Source organism: Venturia canescens, chromosome 9 (genome assembly GCF_019457755.1).
Source record: "Venturia canescens isolate UGA chromosome 9, ASM1945775v1, whole genome shotgun sequence".
Taxonomy (NCBI): Eukaryota; Metazoa; Arthropoda; class Insecta; order Hymenoptera; family Ichneumonidae; genus Venturia; species Venturia canescens.
Genome location: NC_057429.1, coordinates 20,323,195 through 20,343,540, shown reverse-complemented (window position 1 = coordinate 20,343,540; position 20,346 = coordinate 20,323,195). Strand labels below are relative to the sequence as shown.

General features: G+C 42.4%; 3 protein-coding genes across 7 annotated transcripts in view; 1 reads left to right on the top strand and 2 right to left on the bottom strand.

Moving 5' to 3' along the window:
- eag (ether a go-go) overlaps positions 1-15,039 on the top strand; it is a 50,201-nt gene extending 35,162 nt beyond the window's left edge. For 2 of the 5 annotated variants that reach the window (XM_043427765.1, XM_043427764.1), the window contains 5 exons: positions 53-416; positions 3,370-3,485; positions 4,108-4,260; positions 7,943-8,094; positions 8,184-15,039. In XM_043427765.1, the coding sequence (XP_043283700.1) occupies positions 53-416; positions 3,370-3,485; positions 4,108-4,260; positions 7,943-8,094; positions 8,184-9,430 (2,032 nt within the window). In that variant the 3' untranslated portion in view covers positions 9,431-15,039. The remainder of the gene's footprint in view (positions 1-52; positions 417-3,369; positions 3,486-4,107; positions 4,261-7,942; positions 8,095-8,183) is intronic. The other 3 variants (XM_043427768.1, XM_043427767.1, XM_043427766.1) reach the window with 2 other exon arrangements.
- On the bottom strand, positions 498-3,222 carry LOC122415565 (MTOR-associated protein MEAK7). Its single transcript, XM_043427773.1, has 2 exons — positions 2,747-3,222; positions 498-2,550 (listed from the first exon to the last, which is right to left on the bottom strand). The coding sequence occupies exon 2, from the start codon at positions 2,548-2,550 to the stop codon at positions 1,216-1,218; it is 1,335 nt and encodes a 444-aa protein (XP_043283708.1). The 5' UTR covers positions 2,747-3,222; the 3' UTR covers positions 498-1,215.
- On the bottom strand, positions 14,955-18,823 carry Gnmt (Glycine N-methyltransferase). The gene is made up of 4 exons (XM_043427775.1): positions 17,769-18,823; positions 16,492-16,627; positions 16,275-16,395; positions 14,955-15,613 (listed from the first exon to the last, which is right to left on the bottom strand). The coding sequence occupies exons 1-4, from the start codon at positions 18,100-18,102 to the stop codon at positions 15,323-15,325; spliced, it is 882 nt and encodes a 293-aa protein (XP_043283710.1). The 5' UTR covers positions 18,103-18,823; the 3' UTR covers positions 14,955-15,322.
- Positions 18,824-20,346: the final 1,523 nt, after the last annotated feature.

The following is a 20,346-nucleotide window of genomic DNA, read 5'->3' as shown; positions in this document are numbered from 1 at the left end:
AATTTACGCGATCTTTCACGCCCCGTTGAAGAAAGAAAAATGCTTATTTCAGACTGGCCTCGGACGGCTGCTTGCGAGCGCTCGCCATGCACTTCACCATGTCGCACAGCGCTCCCGGAGACCTGCTTTACCACACCGGAGAGTCGATCGACTCCCTCTGCTTCATCGTCACCGGCAGCCTCGAGGTCATCCAGGACGACGAGGTCGTCGCTATACTTGGCAAGGGGGACGTCTTCGGCGACAGCTTTTGGAAGGACTCGGCTGTCGGACAGAGCGCGGCGAACGTTCGAGCTCTGACCTACTGCGATCTTCATACCATCAAACGCGATCGACTCCTCGAGGTCCTCGACTTTTATCAGGCGTTTGCCAACTCGTTCGCCCGCAATCTCGTCCTCACCTACAACTTGCGACATCGGGTAAGCGCGCTCGACACTTTCTCTATTTCATATTTTTCCTTCCCCTTTCGAGACACGTTCGGAAATAATGACAAAACTCGGTCGTATTCCAGACATTTTATTATTCTCATTTCCATCGCTCGGAATCTCAGCGCGACACCTTCCTCCGAACTCCGCGTTAAAACATTTCATCGCTGTGCTTATTCGTTTATAAAACTCATGCAGACTCTCGAAGATACGTGCTTATCAACAGAGGACATTTATCGAGGCAGAAAAATAGCGAGGTTTCGGTGGGGAGGGGCTATACGAAATTACAAATGCTTCGAGTATCGATTAAAGAGAACGGAGATTTTAGGGTCGAACATAATTCAGGCCGTTCTGGAATACGATTTATCGCGCTGCCTGCTTGGAAAAACGTTACAATGAAGATTCAACAATAATTATCTCTCTCATTCTCTCATACGCTTATTCTTTATTGTTCTTAATCGCTAATAAAATTCGTTCAGAGTTTGGTTTCTTCTCACATCTCGTTCACTCCAATTTCGCCTGGTTATCAGAGTTTTTCGCAATAATGACGATTCGAATCGATTCATTTTTCGATGTCTCCAACGTTTCACGCTCTTCTCGCTCTCTTCGTCAACGCGTTTCTTTGCACCGTCTCGAGGTACGCCCATACAATACGAAGAATGGCACATCGAGGTCGAAGCTTGCGGTCGATGACTAAAGTTTTTTTCTTAGGAATCGTGCTCCGAGAGTTTTGGCTCTCCCCCAGTCGCAATCGTTATCTCGTGTGATAATCGTCCTGGGAAAAATGAGGACTTCATTCGGGCGGCCTGTCCCGAAGCCCGTCGCTGTGCATTTTCCGTCCCGATAGTTCGAGCATCACTTTCGAGGCGGGATCTTTGTCGAGAATGGATTTGGAGTCTCTCGTGTCTTCGTCGGCTTCGGGGATCGGTCCGACGCCCCACACCTCCAGATGCTTGATCTTGAAATGTTCCTTGCCGCTCAGTTGAACGTAGTTTTGAAAGGTTGTACAAGAAACGCTGGATTTTCCCTTGCCGTATTCGCAGTCGAGCCAGAGACCGGGGTAATTCAGTTGTCCACCGATGAGCAAACCGTTGGGCATCGTTTGCTGGTGGAGATTCAAATACTGATAATGATTGTTGTAACCGGAGGCAGAGAAAGTGAGGATTTGGGGCTCGAGCTTGAAGAGGAAGCAGGTTTGATCGCCCGTGAAGTTCGGACTCAGGGACCAATTCTCCGGAGCAAACGCACCGAACACATGGTCGTCGGTGTCCTGTACGATTATTATTGTAGAGCCCTGAATGGAAACTCGACCTAGCATCGTCGAAAAGGATTCCCCGTGAACTTGGCTGGAGAAGAGAAAACGCCACTCGTTGCGCAGATCGTGAGGCAGACTTAGGTTGAGAAAAAGTACATCGCCGAGGCCGAGGATGCTAGGAAAGTGGGGAATGTTCTCGAGCCCCTTGCAAACAGGCAATAAATTTAGGTCGTTTATACGAGAGCCCGTGTTCTTGTCCCCTTTCTTCTGCGACGCGAGGAAAAGGCATTGAAAAACGTGTGACTGAATTTTCTTGAAGGTAGCCGCTTGAGCGAACCAGTTTTCCACTTGTTCGGTGCTCAGCGCTTCTCCGTACTTGATCAAATCGTCGCACAGGCTCCTCGATCGCATTCCTATTCTTCTTTTGTTGACGGTGCAACCGATGCTGCTCCAACTCGTGTAACGGGCGTTGGCACAATTTTTCTGTAGCCTCAAGTAAGAATTTATCGTTCCCTGAACATATTGGAGAAAAGTTTCCGTCGGTATTTCCAATTTTTGTTCCTCCTCCGAATATCCGTTGAAGACCAGACCGGTCCTTTCCTCCGGACTACCTCTCACCGCAAATACGTATAATCTCCCAAAGTTCTCACCGTTTATAGCCGATACTTTCTTTCCTGGTTCGTAACACAGAAATCGAACTACCGATTGCAGCAGCGCCTCGTCCAAGTGATTCGACCAGTGCTTGAATATGTCTTCTCTCTTTATCGAACCTGAACTCCGGGACATAGATTTGAAGATGTTTTCTACCAGAGTAGCTTCATCCGCCGATAAAATATTACCGGAGGAGGTTGAACGACTCGAACCGTGACCCATCTGTGGACAAACAGTCGTTTGTGTCAAATTCGAACGCGTTATTTTCACAGAAAATAGGAATAATATTAACGAGCAAATAAATAATAAAACTGTTTAATAAATAGTTTCAAATTTCCTACAGATTTTTTTGTCTCTTCGGTAGCTGTGAGACGAGGAAAAAAGCACCGATTAATGTGACATATACGCACGAACGTACCTTGAGGTCGGAGTCGTATTTACTAAAATTTGTCTAATAATTTGTCACCGAGCGTCATAATCACGAGGTTCAAAAGAGTTTCGCGAAGATCTCACGTGAATCGTATTATCATCGCGTATGTCATGAGTCGTTCTCGTTAATTGAGATAAAAAAGCGGAGCGGAGGTGTCCGCGTTTAAAAAATATTCGGAGGTTATGTGCGCGTTCGCTTAGTCTGCTCTGCTCGTTCAAGGACTTATCGACTGATGTTTCGAACGGTGCGCGCGCACGCCGCGATATGAATTACACATAACCCTTTCGTCGCCGAGTCGAACGAGCCTCTCCCCATTTCTACCCCCATGCATTATATATCGCGTCCCTTTTTTTTTCTCTTCATCTCCGATATGATCCCGCGGGTTCTTTATTCTCCGACGCATTCCATCGGCAGATTCAAACTCCGTGAAATTCTCTTGAAAATGACACGACGGATCGAATGGAAACTGATATTTTTGTGTCGCTCTCGTCACGGTCATCGATCGGTACGTTTTTCGCGCAATTTTTCGAACAAAAAACCCGACGTATATTTCGCACCACACTCTTCCCCGATGAATCGACAAAAGTGTCGATCTATTCTTTCTTTTTCAGCTCATATTCAGAAAAGTCGCGGACGTGAGACGGGAGAAGGAGCTTGCGGAGAGGCGAAAAAACGAGCCTCAGCTGGACCAGCAGCAGGACCACATTGTGCGAAAAATTTTTTCGAGGTAGGCTCCAATCTGGCGCGAATTTTCAAACTATCAATTTTTTGCCAACTCGACACGTACTTTCCGATGCCATACGGGACATCTGTACTGACTAAATCTTCTTATATATACAGATATATAAAGCCACATATCTATATATGTGTATATATGTATAAATATTAAAACTAATATATGCAATTATATTATTTGTAATGATTAACCCGTGCGAGTGGAAAGCACGGGGCGTGGTCAAGTGAGCGAGTCGCATTAAAAAGAAAGCCTCGAATAACGCGAAGAATGAAAAGAAAAAACAATTTCTTTACGAAAGCAAAGAATAAAGAGCCACCTCGAGCCACCTCCACTCGTACACGGACGACGCGGCATTGCCGATACAAAATGTGCCACCAAAAATTGTTGACGCGCGAGCGACACTAAATCGAACGATTCGTGTCAACCGCCCGAGGCAAAGAATTATTTACATATTTTCGCAAAAAAAAAAAAAAAAAAAAAAAAATAACAACCAAACACAAGTTCAAAGAGATATATTCCAAAGCACTAAAAATAACAAACCCAAACACATGCAACACGACGAGAAAAATGTGCATCATGTGTGTGATGATATTATTCGATATTGCGACTGTTGATCGTTGCGCCTGGATGACGGGCTGTGTCCGAAAAGGTTCAAGACCGACGGGGAGCCACAGATCAGCATGACGAGGATCCTGACTAGCCGAGCTACACAGGACTCCGACGAGGAGCTCACCGTCAACGTACTACCGCCGTGGCCGAGTTTTAGGCAATTTCATTTATTACGTATTTATTTTTGATATTCATTCCTTTTTTTATTGCCACATTTATTATTACATTTATTATGCTACGTATTATTATTATTATTAACATCATAATTATGGTTATTATTATCGACATTGATTAAACTTGTATTTATTTACCATCATTATCATTATTCTTGATTTATTATTATTTCAATTGTTATTATCATTATTATCTGTCGTTACAATTCTTTTATTATATATATTATAACGATAGACGATATACGCATATATATTTATCCACCGTCACGCTCCTATATATAACATAAATATATATAAATATATTTACATCTAATGTATCTTTATATTAATATTCATATCCACACGGTACTGAATTTTGTTCGTAAGAGAAAAAAAAAAAAAAAATGATGAAATTTCGACGCGAGGCCCACCATTTGTTTGGTCGAATTTTCAAACGAGCTCGAGCGCCAGACCGCGGCCAAACGGGGCACTAAAAAACGGTTCGAAAAAAAAATTTGTAAACAGAGAAAGAGCAAGAGATCGATGAGCCTTCTGAAACTTCGGAAAATCACGATATTTGCTCGGGGTACCCCGTTTCACCCTGGTCTCCCCTATATATGTGTATATATAAATATAAATATGAATATCAACAAGACGATTTATATTTATCATATATATTATGTATAGACGATTCGAAGATAAAAAAGAAACAAGATACACGACTCACCCGCTTCTGTCGAGAATTAAAAACACGAATGTACACAAACGTTATTCCAAATATTTGACATCTTTCATTATCTTTTTACGTTGTTCTCTTTTCGATGATTTTCATTGCCGTCCTTACTATCCTATTATTTTTCACTTCTAAGATCGGGCCTCTCGTATTTTGGGAATTGAATACACGAACGAGGAACTTGCGCGCGAGGCTCGAGGTCGCGCTAATTTTTTCCATTTTTCTCCGAGTTTTCATCTCTTTTTTCAAACTCGTTTTTAGTACTCTCTTCTCTCAAGCAACCTCGATCCTCGCACTTTCTATACATACTGTATATTTATTATATATATCATTTTCAAGAATGCTAGAGTGCTGTAATATATACGCCTTTAGAGGGTTATGCGCATTCATTTTTCTTCTTCTAAATTTCAATTATAAATACATATATATATGTACACACGAACATTATACTATTATTATTCTTATTATTATTATTATTATTATACGAATAATTAAATCTTATTAGCTATGCGGAGGCGCTGCGACCGGATGGTTCACTCGCCCGTTGTGCACGTGATAAAAAGACACGTCGATTTAAACATGACGAAGCATCATCTCGAAACGACCGTTTTTTTGTTTCATTTTCTTCTTTTTCGTCTGTCGAATGAAAAATGATCGCTACTGATGAAATAATGAACGACCTTTGCCGGGAGAGACTCGCGAGTGCTGCATTTGGATCTTTCTTCCATTTTTTTCTCTCATTTTTTTTTTATTTACACAAAGACGTCGACGAAGGGGTTGTACAAAGAGCGGATGCGGGGCGACTCGCAATCTCCCTTCTGTCTTGATCTATTTCTAAAACACTTTTAATCTCTCCCTTCGATCGTAGAGAGTTATCTCGCGCGTTGAATAAATATTCAATGAAAAATGAAATCTTCTCTCGGAGCGTTATTTTTATTCACTTTCAGCCTATCGATTACGTGTTTATACTCAGTGAATATCGTGTCGAATGTGCAGGAATCGGCGCTCGTTTCACGTCCCGACGAACCTTTTCCTTTCCACTCCCTCCGCGACGAGAAAACTCCTCGACCCCTTCGCTTTCTTTCCATCGACATAACCTCACTGAATTAGCGCGACCGGCGGGAGATGAACGACCCAATTGCTCGCTCCGAACTCTCCCACGCTCAAATTTTCCAATCCATTTTCACTACTCCGCTCCTTTCGCCGGCTCATTCGATCCCGTCGACTCTATTCCATCTTTCATCAACACGAAATTTTCGCTAGCTTTTCATCACTCTCCCCAAGTCACATCCGATCAACCGCGCCTCCAAATGTCTCGCGGAATAACGAAGAAATAAAAACGTTACCGCCCAACGGACGCTGACTCTGACCCAACGTCGGTACTCGCCATACTAACACTCAATATATATATATATATTTATATGTAAATCGAGTTCGCGAAGTGCATGTTATATACACACACTCTAGGATTCGACTTTCTATTTGTCACCTGTACTTGAAATTTTTCCTAAATCTATATATGCGTATATTACCAAGAGACTGGCGGCAAAGCTCGGTACAAGTACATTGATGTTAGTTAACGTTCTCAAGGGACGGTGCGAGTCGACTACCCCGCCACTAGTGTTGAAAAGTGAAAGTTCTTGGGGTTCCAATACTTTTATTTAAATATGATCATAATAATTTAGATAATAATGCAATGGGAATATAAAAAGATCCCCAAGAACTTTAACTTTTCATCACCAGTGGCGCGGTGGTCCACTTGCACCATTCCATATGAATGCGTATTTTCAAAAGAGAACGCAAAGTATTTAAAGTTCCTAACCTCAATCAATCAATTCTGAGCAAAGTCTGAATCTCTAAAGGAGACGAATGGTATGAAAATGAAAGAAAACAAAACTGCTGACGAATTAAATTGTTGCTCTTCGAGTCGGAGAATCGAACTTGCCAAAAAAAGAGTCAAAATCGTCACTCTTGTTCTTAGATATATGCATATATTCATATTTTATATATATGTATATATATTATATATATAAATATTTGAAGAAAATTATTACTATTGCGGTCCTCTCGAGAAACAAGCAGATATCCGGCCTGAAATGTTGGGAAAAGTGATGCATTGTGAAAAGTAGATTCAAAGATGAAAAAAAGATGGAGTTTTGTGGAAAAAATTGAGTGAGTTTCTGACTGGGGCGATCTACAGTTTTTCGAGAGGCGTTGATAAAACCATTATTATTATATTGATACATCGGTGCGACACGGTGAACGAAGTTTCCTCGCGTCGAAGAGCGTGAGCGCGTCGGAAATGTGTTGAGTAATGAAAAAAAGAGAGAGAAATCGAAAACAGCGGAATAATTGCGGCGGCTCCGAAGCGTTCACGGTCTTTTACCGATTCCCGTATCTTTACCGTCTCATTTAACCGCCACAAAAAAGAAAATTTACTTTCTTCCCGTAGGCACACCAAAGTAGGTTGCTCGTGAACACCGCTGGAGCTGTACCCTTTATAGCCTTTGTAGCCATTTTGTAATGACGTAAGAACGCTACAGACGTATGTTGAACGAACGAGAATTATTGAGATAAATAAGTAAAAGAATAAATAGCGCTTGAAGTTATTGCGGATACGAATCGCAGCGCGGCCAGATCGAGTTTCACGGACTTTTGCCAACTTTTCGTCTCTAGCCCGTTTTCTTTAACAATCCCCCCCCCCCCCCCCGTACGTTCCGTGAAACGAAAAATCTCGCCGGCGACTCTCGAAAATCTCTTTTCGTTGATGACACAAAAACACTGAACACACGTACACCATAATCAATTTTTTGTATATATTTTTTTCGTTAAATATTTACACCTACAAAACGATCCCCGACGCAGCTACTCGGACAACTATCTCGAGAACGATCGCTAATGTATTCTTTTTTCTCTCTCTTTCCGAATTTTCTCTCACCGCTACCGCGATACAGATTTCGACGAGAGAGACCCGCCGCCGACGTCGAAAAAGGCGACAGCAAGGACACCAAGGACGGCGAAACGTCACACTCCAGGAAACCATCGTCCACCGATGAAACGACCCCCGCCGCTCGGCCCAGGACCACGAAGTGGGGCCGACTCCTCGGTAGGTTTTTCCTTCACAGTGCTCTCGTATATAACAAAAGTTTGCGATAAAAGCGAGGGAAACGGCGGCTGAGTAGTGCGAGTTTTCAGGAAGTTCGAGTCTGGATTCCGGGAGCGAGGCGGGCACGGGTACGGATACGTTCAAAAGGTCGTTGAGCGCGAGGGACTCCCGAGCGAGTTCGAGCGCGGGAACGAACAAGGTTTTCCCAAAGCTCGGTAAGCTGGGAGGAACGATAGAGGAGACGAGCGACGGTGAGCCGTTCAAGGAGCCGCACGCGACGACAGCGCCATCTTTGAGCGTCGAGTCGAAGCAGCTTTCGTTACGGAGACTGGAGAGTTACGACGGGGGTTTGATAACCGCGCCGCCGGGTCAGGACCGCGAGATACTGGCCGCGGTGTTGGAAGTCAAAGTCGATTTGAAGCTGGAGGTCCAGAGGGTCAATCAGAGGCTGGCGAAGCTCGAGGACATGCTGCAAACGCTGATAAACAGGTTGCCGTCGGTTAACCCCTCGAGCACGACGACGGCTCAACCCTCGAACGTGGCGAGTCCGACGGTGATTCTCTCGAGTCCGCCCCACCAGAGAATCCCGGCGGCGACGAACGAGCAGCAGCAGCAGCAGCAGCAGCAACAATCCTCAGCGGCAGCAACGACGGCGGCGAGTGCAGCGGACGACGGAAGCGGCGCTGCCGCAGCCTCGCCGGTAGCCCACTCCGCGCAACAAAACGCGGCTGCGAGTACGAGCGCCTCGGCGGTAGGAATCCAAGCACAAAACGAAGCCGGCACTCAAACGTCCGGTTCACTCGTCGAACAAAAAGTCGTCTCTCCGTCGAGCCTCGAGGTAGTCAGAGATCCCTCGACGTTGACTCTCCCCTTGGTCACCGCTTGCGAACGTCTCCAAGTTAAAGAAATCAGCCAACAGCAACAGCACCATCATCATCACCATCACCACCATCACCATCCGAGCGACAGGAGCAAAGACTCGTTGAGCGACAGACTCGCCGGCGGACAGACCGCGAGCGACTACAAATCAACGACCTCTCGAGAAATCGGGAAAGAGCTACTCGAACGACTCGCCCAAGCCTCGACCTCCCGCGACGATGCCAACGCCTCCGGCTCCCTCGGCCCTCTCATACTCCGCAAACGCCGCAGCAAATCGAGGAACAAAGGAGCCGCCCCCCTCGCGCCCCTCGCCACTCAACCGATGAGTCCCACCGAACCCACCGAAACTACCCAAATGCTCGAGTGCGACGAGAACCTCAGTGCCGAGAGAAGTGTCGACAGGACCGACCGAATCGAACGCAAAAGGCCGCCACCGAGGCCCCGGGAATATTTGTGAAAATTCATTATTTTTCATCCTCCCGCCCAGAGTGTCACCGGTAACCGTCGCGCGCTCCCCACTGCGGCCGAATTCCAAACCTCGGCTCCTCCATTCTCCTCACTCACCGATCTTTCATTTTTCTTTTTTCACCGCATCGCTCCTTATTCCATCTAATCGTTTTCCTCCCAAAATCGTTGCGTAAGCGCGATTCAAACATTTTTTTCGACGATTTTCATCCTGCTGATTCGTTCCATTTTTATTTTTCATCGAAACCCGTGAGTTTTCATCCCTGAACCACTGCATTTATCCGCGCGAATATTTTTCATTCGAGCATCGATACGAATATTGACGAATGAGGATTTCACGGATGCGCCTCCCCGCCCCGGTGACTCGGCGGGTCGCGAACTGTTGTTGCTCTTTCTTTGTTTTCTTCCCCCATTTTTTCGAATGTGTAAATAAGTGCGAGGAAAGCTCTCGCGGTGGATTCGCCGTGTCGACGCGACTCGGCACACGACTACTCAATTAATGTTAATTCTCAGAGACGCTTTTTCGCGCTGACGAGGTTGTTGAACGTTGCCACGGCTTATGCGACGATGATTCGTCGAGATCGTCGTTGCACGAATAGATAAACTTTTAAAACGTGCTACGTATATCGCTCATCATATACACACTCACACGCGACCGGCGACACGCACCGACGCATTAAAAACGATACACGAAACAGACACTGAGAGAGAGACTAAAAACTGATCGATAAGCTACCGTATAAACGCGTTTATTCTATTATTCACGACTTCAAAGTGTTCGGACTATGAGATTTATGAGGAAACACGAGATGTTTAAAAAGGAATACAAAACGAAATGAGCATCGATACGAAAGCGTTACCGCGCGAATAATGTGAGCGGATTGTAACAATATAATTAAACGAGTGATGAAATATGGACGACGTCCTTTTGCGAGATACGAAATTTTTGTCATCGGTGATAATAAACAAAAGAACGAGATCGATTTCAATTACCGGAAGACACTTTAAAACGATAAAATCAAATTGATAAAAACACATTCCCACGCTCCACAAGGTTTTCTAGGCATAAGAAAAAACTATAAGCTGCAAGTTTGCTTCAATAAACGAAACGATGTAAAAGAACACAAAGGATACAACAAAAGGATGAGAGAGAGAGAACATTTTTTAACGATTTATCAGATCGCGTCGAAATAGTATGGAAACGAGATCTGAAGCACGAGCGAAAAGCGCGACTGCGAGCGTGGAGGTTAGGATCGTACTTTTTGAACATGAGATTCAACACAGCGTTTGTATAAAAAGAGGGACGAGAATGGTTTATAGAATACGAAGCAATATACAGAAAAATGATGATATAAATATTGAAAACAAAGATATTTGGAAAAGCATTAACGGGTTATGAAGAAAAATGTAAACTGAAGGGACGCGGTCTCTCGTGCTTAGTTCTCAGTTCCGCCATGATGATGCGCGTCGATCATATACGCGGCACGCGCGAACGTGCATTTGGAATCGCACTCGACTCACCCAACAGACATACACACTCACACACGGGATAAAAAAGAATACGAAAGGACAATTGATAGGAAAAAAGGCGGGGGTAAAAAATGCTTGCGACGGCTTCTGCGAAACATCGAAATATTCACTATAAATAACAAAAAAAGGCAACAGCAAAAGAGTAAGAGGTAGGGTAGTGCGCGAATATGAGTGCGCGTTAAACACGACATAGATACATTTATCAGTAGCATTTAGAATCCGTAATAGGTAATAAGTACGATTGGTTCTCGTCTAAGGTGAATCCGCAGCAATATTTGTATCGGTCAAAAACTTTAGACGATTCACCGAGCAAAGATAAAGAAGAAGAAACTAAAGAGAGAAAAATATTTTTACCAATTTCCTCGACGATTGTAGATAAATTGGTAAATAAAACACAGTTGCGGGGACGCCGCAGCGACGAAATATGTTTCTTGACTCTACACGCGTTGCTGTTATTGCCTTAAATTCGCGCGATGAGTGATTTATCGAAATATAGATTTACGGAGGATCCGAATGTGAAGGAGGCTCTCGCACGAGTCTGACGATGCGTTGAGAAGAAAAAATATAGAGTGGAGGATAAAAATAATAAAAATGGGAAAGGGCGTGAGAAGAGAAGCGAAAAGAAGGTAAACAAAATGTAACAAAGGAAAGCACACCGCTCGGTCATAGGGTGTTCGATAGAGGTTATGTCCGGGCGGCAAACGGACCAAAGTGGGACTTGTTAAAAACAAAGGTGATATTAAATTGCAGCAAATATGAGAGAAAAAGCTAAAATCGTGATACGGATTACGCGGGCCTGTTTTATTATAGAGATTAAAAAATAGTACTCTTGATTTTGAGCAGAGCGACCATTGGTTATGAATCAACGGTCATTGTCACTCGTGTCGCTTCCCTCGACAGAGAGAGAACTAATCGCGCGCGCGAGAGTTTCGCAAAGAGAGAAAAAACGATATTGCTCACGGTGAAGCGGACGGGGCTGTTTTCAATCATTTAGTCAAATACGTCATTGAAAAGGTCACGGAGTGCGAGCCGCCATATCGGTCGGTTATAATAGCTGGAGAATGGACCTACGCGCGTACACGTACGAACATACACATAACCTGACATACACGGAGACAGGAGACACGGGGGAGCCAAACAGCAATATTAGTTGTACATAATAAAGAAGGAAGGGAAAGAAAAAAATACTATACATATTGTAACTATGCGATTGTACATAAATATACGTGTATGAATATTTGTGCATACTCGTGTGTATCGAATATACATATAAAACGTATTTATGCGAATGGTACACATTGCGTGTATGTGTATGCGCGTGTATATACATCATTTATTCTTTAGAGGGGTCGGACACGTATAAATATATGGAATAAGAGTGAACACGTGTGAGAGCGAGCGAGAACACGAACGTACGCGACGCGAGAAGTCAAAAACGAAGAAACACACTAATCGCAATTATCCGCTCAGTTTAAAATCGTTAAAAATAAATCAATGCGAATTGCACATTCATTTATTCGTCATTATGCCACGTAAGTATGTATTTTACTCCGCTAAAATCCCATGCATCCCTTTCCTAACCTCATCACCCATCGATCATCCGCGTACACTCTGACACGCCGATATGCTCCTGTTATTATAACATTATAACGATATAGCAATAATGAATCTCGTTGTATCGTCCTGGATTCTATTAAATAACGAGCCGAACGAATTTCGCTGAGAATCTTAACGACGATCGACCATGAATTATTTCACCGTTATCGATCGCGTTCCTCGCGCAATATTGTCTTTGATTTTTAACACACCGATTAGTATTCCGATATTCTTAGCGGCTGGGAATGGGGCAGCTCGGATCGAAGGGGAATGAATTTTTTGAACGACCGCGCGAGCACCAACTTTAAGGCGTTATGTAGGAAGGAATAAGTGTAACAAGTTCGCGAGCCTCTGTTTTTATCGTTACACCGACACACATTTTGTCACTCGTACACGCGCATACACACTACATCATTATATACTATAAATATATAAATACCCAATATATGCCCCTGCTGTATACATGCCCATACTCTCTTGTACGTGTGCATGCATGTATATGCGGATGTATATATGACGTAGAGCAGTCGAGAGAGAAAAAGAGAGCGAGAGAGTGGGAATTTGAATAAGCGGTTATGAAACAGATCATTGAATATTATATACTATTTTACGTTATTTCAAATGAATAAATAGTAAATTATTGATATATAAGAGAGAAAAGTAAACGATGAGAAATACGATATGTTAAATAGATTTTAGATTAAGAGACGATATAGCTGGCTCTATTCGTAGTTCAAATTCTATGCGAAAGTTTAAAAATGCTGTTGATACTCCAGAGGGCGCGGCGAAGCAATAAAGACGGAACGTGACGAATGTAGCGTTCGACGATGCGATTCGAAGGCGACCACCCGAACGAGTACAATGTCGATGAAAAATTTCGTACAATTATTACAGATAATATGATATGACGAAAGAGGGTTCCAATAAAAAAGAATAAAAAATAACGAAATAAACACACACTTCGCTAACGATATGGATGAAGAAAAAGTATTGTATCGAATATTTGTAAATCCTGACGGTTGACATTTGTATCGAAACTCGGTATGATTTTCAATGATTTTTCATTGCTGCTATTGTGTGACGCGAATTACAGTCGATCGATGATTCGCTCATTCTTCGCCCTCGAAAAAAGCTCGTTTAACTGCCTTCCTCTCACCAAATATCGCTTCGTTTACGATGTGCGAAACTAGATACATAAATAATATTATTTTTGCATCGCTTCAAGGGGAGGGGGGGGGGGGGGGTGGAGGGAGGATACGGGGTCGTACGGCGATTCATAACAAAAACATAACCTATGAAAAAAATAAAATAAAATAAAAAGAAAACAGACACTAAGAAAATTACTTTTCCTTCGGGAGATAAAGACGAAATAAAGCAACAAAATAACGCCCTCTTTTGTTATTCGTTATATTTTTAAATTCAATCAGTCGCGGTAACAAGAAGAACGATCGAGAATACAAAAAATACGAAGGTCTAACGCTCGTCGTGTGTGACACGCGACGAGCCAAAAATTTAACAAGCAGCGAAGTGTATCAAACAATACAAAATCAATGAGCAACTGATTGTCATAAGAAATTGAAGACACATTTTTGCTACTACTTGGCTAAAAATCCGAACTTTCACTTACACGCACGCACGCACACACACACATCAACAAAATACACACACTTCGTCCAGTTTTTGACGTGGGCAGCTCGTTATCCGGATCGCAAGATTTCTATGAAAACAAAAAAATCTCAAAACTTGTTTAACAATTAAATATTGGATTTTGTCCGTAAATGAAGCGCGAGCGGCACGAGAATGGGCAAGATTGAAATGATCAACGCTCCTCGGGCGAATCGCATCTTCAATTTTGTATTTGTAGATTTTTCAATTTTCCCTACAATCCGTTCGCGAGTCATTTTCTTTCTGCGAATCCAGGCTGAGAAAAACTCCCCAGTTCGGAAACATCGACGCTGAACTATCGAGCAATTTAATTTTGCCCAATTCTGCGCTCCGCTTCCCCCTTTTTTTGCTACTTTTACTATACCAAATTTGTAAAAAAAAAAAAAAAGAAAGAACAAACTCAACGGTGACACTGACGATCATCATCCCACTTTCTTCAACCGCAATGACTTTTCGTTCGTGACTCAACTCCTTGCTCCGAAACGCCTGAGGAAGCTGCTTTCGAGCTTATATTATTAAGTAATAATAAACAATGGAAATACAAACAGATAAACGATTGAAAGTTATACGATATTATATTACACCAGCAAAAACAGGCCATAAATCCATTAATGCGCGCTCTGCTCGCATCACACGTCTATCAATAAATGAAGAAATTTTAAAAATTAATCAAACATCAACAAGAACAAGAACAGAAAGAAAAAACAACACTCTCACTTCGAGTCTTGCTTTCAAACGTGTATATTTAACATTTATACAAAATAATCTAAAATAAAGTGTATGTACGTTATCGTACGTATATATAATATACAGCGTCCAGTATTTTTTTCACTCTTACTATTTTTGTTGATTGAAAATAACAGAACGTAATTATCGGGCGAGCGGGATTCTGAGATGCAGAAAACCTTTACGTTCGGGCTAAAATTGAATTTTTTTTTTCATAAAAATGACTGGAGGATAAAATATTATTTGAATTCGTTGGTCGGAGATAAACGCGTGCGTGGGGAGGCACTCGCGAGCTGAAATTCCAGATTTGGACTCCTCCTCCAGAAGAGGCTCTTTGAAATGCACGAACGACGAATGACTCCTCGGCCTAGACCTTGCTCTCGATCACGTGAATGTAAAATCCTGGGTTTTCGACCTCGTCGAGAGGCTTGAAGTCGCCGTAGATCGTGTGCCTCTTCGACTTGGTGAAAATCTCGTCGAGCATGTCCCGAAACACGTCGAGTTTGTGAGGATAATACGAGAGCCGGAACTCGCTCGTGTTTTCGGGATCGCTCGTGCTCTTGTCCGGCTCCAATGAAATGAGATAGTCGAGGGTCACTATCGCTGGCTTTCCGCAGACGTAGAGCACCGACGTCTTTATATCTATCATGTGCTCGCTCTGTCGGGACAAACGGGCAATGCTTTTATTTTTTGTGCACACATCTTTCGGATTGACCTCCAGCGATAACGTGCTAACAACGAGTTTCGAGGATCGTCAACTTTTATCAAAAACCCTCTCGAACCCGATGGCATTTTGCAATACGCTATTTTACACCGTGTAAGAAAATATACTAAAAACGCGTGTGCTTACGATCTCGTGAAAAGTCAACGAGAAGCGTCGTTTTTATTCACAAAAATGCAATGTAGATTTTATAACTCTATTTGAAAAATCGTCTTCTTTGCGACGTCACTCCGCGGTATTTTTAAATTTTACACTTTTTACACTCGTATTATGGCATTCAGGCACGAGACACCAATGATGGACGTTATAACTCATAATTCTCACGAATCTTTTGTGTTACTCGCACTTACGCAGTCTTTACCAACGGAGTGACCTCACGCGAAAATTCAAAATCACACGTAAAAAACAGTTTTCAAGAAACTTCTCGGTTTTATAGAATGAAAATAAAAACTCTACTGGTCCATTACGATTGCAGCATTAATTAAAAACAGTTTACAAACAAAAATTTAACACCCCGTTGTCTCTATTTTGCTTAAACATCAAATGACTCGAAATTGGAAGTAAAATTTCGTTGGATTCGCACGACATGTTAACTTACGTTGTAATAAATGCATTTTGGTGGGGTGTAGCCAGTCTTCATCATGTAATCGTAATTCCTGTGGTCGATCAAAAACAAACCACCCGGTTTGACACACCGCGCGAAATTCGCCAGGGCTTGCCTACGACAAAATATTAAAAATGTCACGATTGATGTCACTCGTTTGCGGCTTTTTTCTCGGTAAACGAAACGCGCGATGTCTGTGCGCAGCTCGTACCTTTGTTCTCTCTGGTCACCGAAGGAGTCTGGCATGTGAGCAAAGCTGTTGCCCAAGCAGATGACAGCGTCGAAACCACCGTCCGACAAGTGCCCTATGTCCTCGGGTAAAGTCAACCAATTCGCTTCTTCGATCACTGTAAAGCCAAAAGATACAATTTTATATTTGATTTTTTATTTTTATCATAATTTATCAGCCAATTTGAGGTTACGAAAAAATCGTGCGAGACACCACCCAAGAAACATTGAATCTTGGCGACCCACAAAAGCTTCGCTTGTCAGATATCTTGAAGAACGGAAAACGGATATCGATGATCCAAAGATAAGGCGAATTTGCCACCGATGGACAACGAGAATAAGGAGGCGCGTGCGGCGGATAAGGAAATTCGATTTCTCGTTTTATCGCGACGTGAGAAATTGACACATTCGTTTATCGGATACATCGAAAAGAATGAAAAAAAAAATTCATCTCAACAGCTTTTAAGTCATAATACCTCCATTTTCGGTGACGAGGCAATGTATTATTTTGTTCCCCCATCGATTCCCTTGAAATCCATAAAAAGTCAAGTTTGAAATTCGATAATTTAAAGATGACAATGAGCTTGGGAGTTTGGGTTATAGAACGATAAGAAAAATAACAGATTTGTCTATTCGTGCCACGTTTCACTAATCTCGTTGAGATTGCCCGAAGGTCAATATGCTACATCTCTCGCATTTGACCTCCATTTTTGTTTCCTTCTCTACCGCTCTCTTTCTCTTTCTCTCTGTACGCGGTGATAGCGCAATCAGGGCAGAGATGGGCTGCCGTTCGAAACAACGCAAGAGAGAAAGAAAATCGTTAAATATATTGACACAGATAAAAATGTATTCTCAGGAGTATTGAAAAGAGAATAATCAAAGCACTCGAGGTATAATCGAATATGATAAACTCGACGACCCTAATTGTCGTGATTTGATAAAGTTATTCGATAAAGTTATTTTTCGCTGATACCGCCTCAGTTTTGTAGCAACGTTTTATGGCGTTAAACATTCGCTAGATGACGAAATTATTTCGAGCGTATGACGAAGCCACGTGGATGCGTTGGAATTCACATTCAACGTGGAGATCTCATGCTGGGTTGTTGAATTGAAAAAGAAAAAAATGCATAAAAAAAAAAAAGATTCGACAAAAAAAACGTATAAAAATTTGAATTGTTTCGCGAATAATGAATTGACGAATCTTTACGCCGAATAAAATTTGTTTGAATAACATATGTGAAATGAAATAAAATGAATTACCCCAATTATCGAAGGCCGGTTCTTTGCGTCTCTCCCATCGAGATTTGAGAGCGTACTTGAGCATTTTGTCGGAAGCATCGACACTGACAACGTCGAAACCTTCTTCCAGAAGTAAAACGGAATCCACTCCCGTTCCGCAAGCAACGTCCAAAATTTTGCGGCAACCTTTTTCCCGCAGCAGTCCGACGAGAAAGTCTTTGTAATTTTTCGTTCGTTGATTCTTGTCACCGATAAAAACTTCCCAAACTTTGGCAGCTTTCCCATCGGCGTATTGGTCTCTGACACCTTCGGCAGCGGCCCCCAGGGAACGGGTATGAAAAACCGAATCTACCATTCTCTCTTCCAATATTCAATCAATGAGTTAAAAACAATGTTTGCTACACGAAAATATACGAGGACAGAATTTTCGTTGAATCGGATCGCAGCGCCCGACGAAAATGACCGCTCCGCCAACGACGTTTTCGAGTAGACTGATACATCCTCGGTCTTTTGGTCCTACTTATACGTCACCTAGACGATTGCCCGACTGATATAATAAACATCGTTTTCCCTCGCTTCAAGCGGCACTTCCTTCGCTGCTACTATCGTCTCGAGTCACATCACAAAATTATGAAACTCGTGTAGAGCGGTGGTGGGGGTTTACCAACGGACCAAACAACAAACAGATTGTCCTCTTGCCCTGCTCTTATAATATCGTATCACGCATTAAATATTTCGATGCGTTGAATAACCGGCAGAGTTTTTCACAACGTTTCATTGTCGATGCCACGATCGTGATTAACCGTCACTATATTTTTCTCGACGATTATCTTTCGATATCCCGTTGACCCCTGAGTAAACATCAACAATAACACAGAACGGTATCCATTTTCACAGAGTCACATTACGAACTACGCGAGGGCTTTGTTCGATATTCCTTTTCCCCCACGACTATTTTTTTATGATATTTTATTTCGTTCGGTCCAAGGAAAACATCGCAATAGATTCTTAGGTATCCATCATATTTCCCCGCCGAGCGCCTCTACAGTCGAAAAACTGAAGAAACACAGCTGCTACGACGACGGTTGCAACGGTTTTTATTGCCTCGATAATGATGAAATTTGTATCGTCAGTTGACATTCTGCCGTTCGTTATCCGAAGATGTACACATCGTTTACGATGTGCACACTCATCGACGTCAAAAATCGACTATTTCATTCATACACACACAGCAGATAAAATCGATCGAGTCGATGCTTTGAATTTTTATCTCAGTAGCACGCTGTCACGCTGTCGAACAACTACTGTTACATCATTTTTCGAAACAGGGGGCAATCCGGAACTGTTGCATGGGAAGTTTTGTCTTCTCAATATGGTAAGCATTCTTTCAGTCGGAATTGCACGTGTCGTTTTCGTGCAAGTATTTCCGTCTTGATTAATCGGTTTGAAATTCAAAAAATGTCAAATTGTTATGAAAACACTTTGGGCTAATCTCTCTTTCGTTCTCTCGCCACGATTTTCTCGAGCAAACGTGAGCACGAATGAATACCGTTACAATAATTCGTCACCGGTTTAGGTCCGTGCGTCGAGGAAATAAGCTGAAAATTTATGAGCTGCTGATATAGATGTGAAAAAGAATTTATTTTTCGTTATTTCGAACTACGCTAATCGAATCGAAATTTGACACGCTAGAGAAAATCCACTCTGACGAATCCATGACAACGTAACACCAAGGCTAATGAGAGACGCGTTGTTCAATGCACATCCACGCGTAATTGCATCGCTAATGTCCTCCTGACACACGAGAACGAGAATCCATGTTACCGAATCCCGATAATTTCGCTTGTCATCGAGACCGAATGGGCCAATGCAACAGGTTACGAGTGCTTGGCTGAGAGCCGAAACGAGATACAGAAAATCCAGAATTATGCAGCTAATTATCGCTGCTTTCCTCTGTCCAAATGGCGCTGGGTAATTGTCACAACTATACAACCGTTCTTGGAGCGTCTTGATCACGGGTATTCGCGTCCGAGCGTCAAATCTGCTGGTTATAAATGCCTCGCAATGAAAAAATGTCGACTCATTGGTTTTTCGTTCAAATGTTTTATGCTAACATCCAAATATATTATACAATTTTATTGAATAAAAATTTGAAGAGTACGGGAAACGACGGATTTAACAGTGGCTGAAAGATTTGTTTTTTTTATCTTTTTTCATTTAGTGAGAATCTTCAATAATTCCGATCAGCAAATTGCAGAACGAGAATGAATAAATAAACGTTATGTACAAGGTTTTAATAAAAAAAACTACACTCAAACCCATCCGGCCAAATTGACGTAGTTTCTTATGGGTTTTTTTTTCATCTTCCATAATTTGACCTCACAATATAAAAAAGAATATGGTAAAGAAACAAAAGAGACAAGTCTTTGAAAAATCCGAGGGAAAAAATGTATTTCGATAAGTACGTCGGTGGAATAAAACAGCGTGAAATGAAACGAAGTTATAGAAAATTCAACGTTTTATATGAAAGACGATTGCAGTCGAGACTATTTTCTACAATGTTTTTCGACAACATACATAAGTTTGTTACAATACGAAG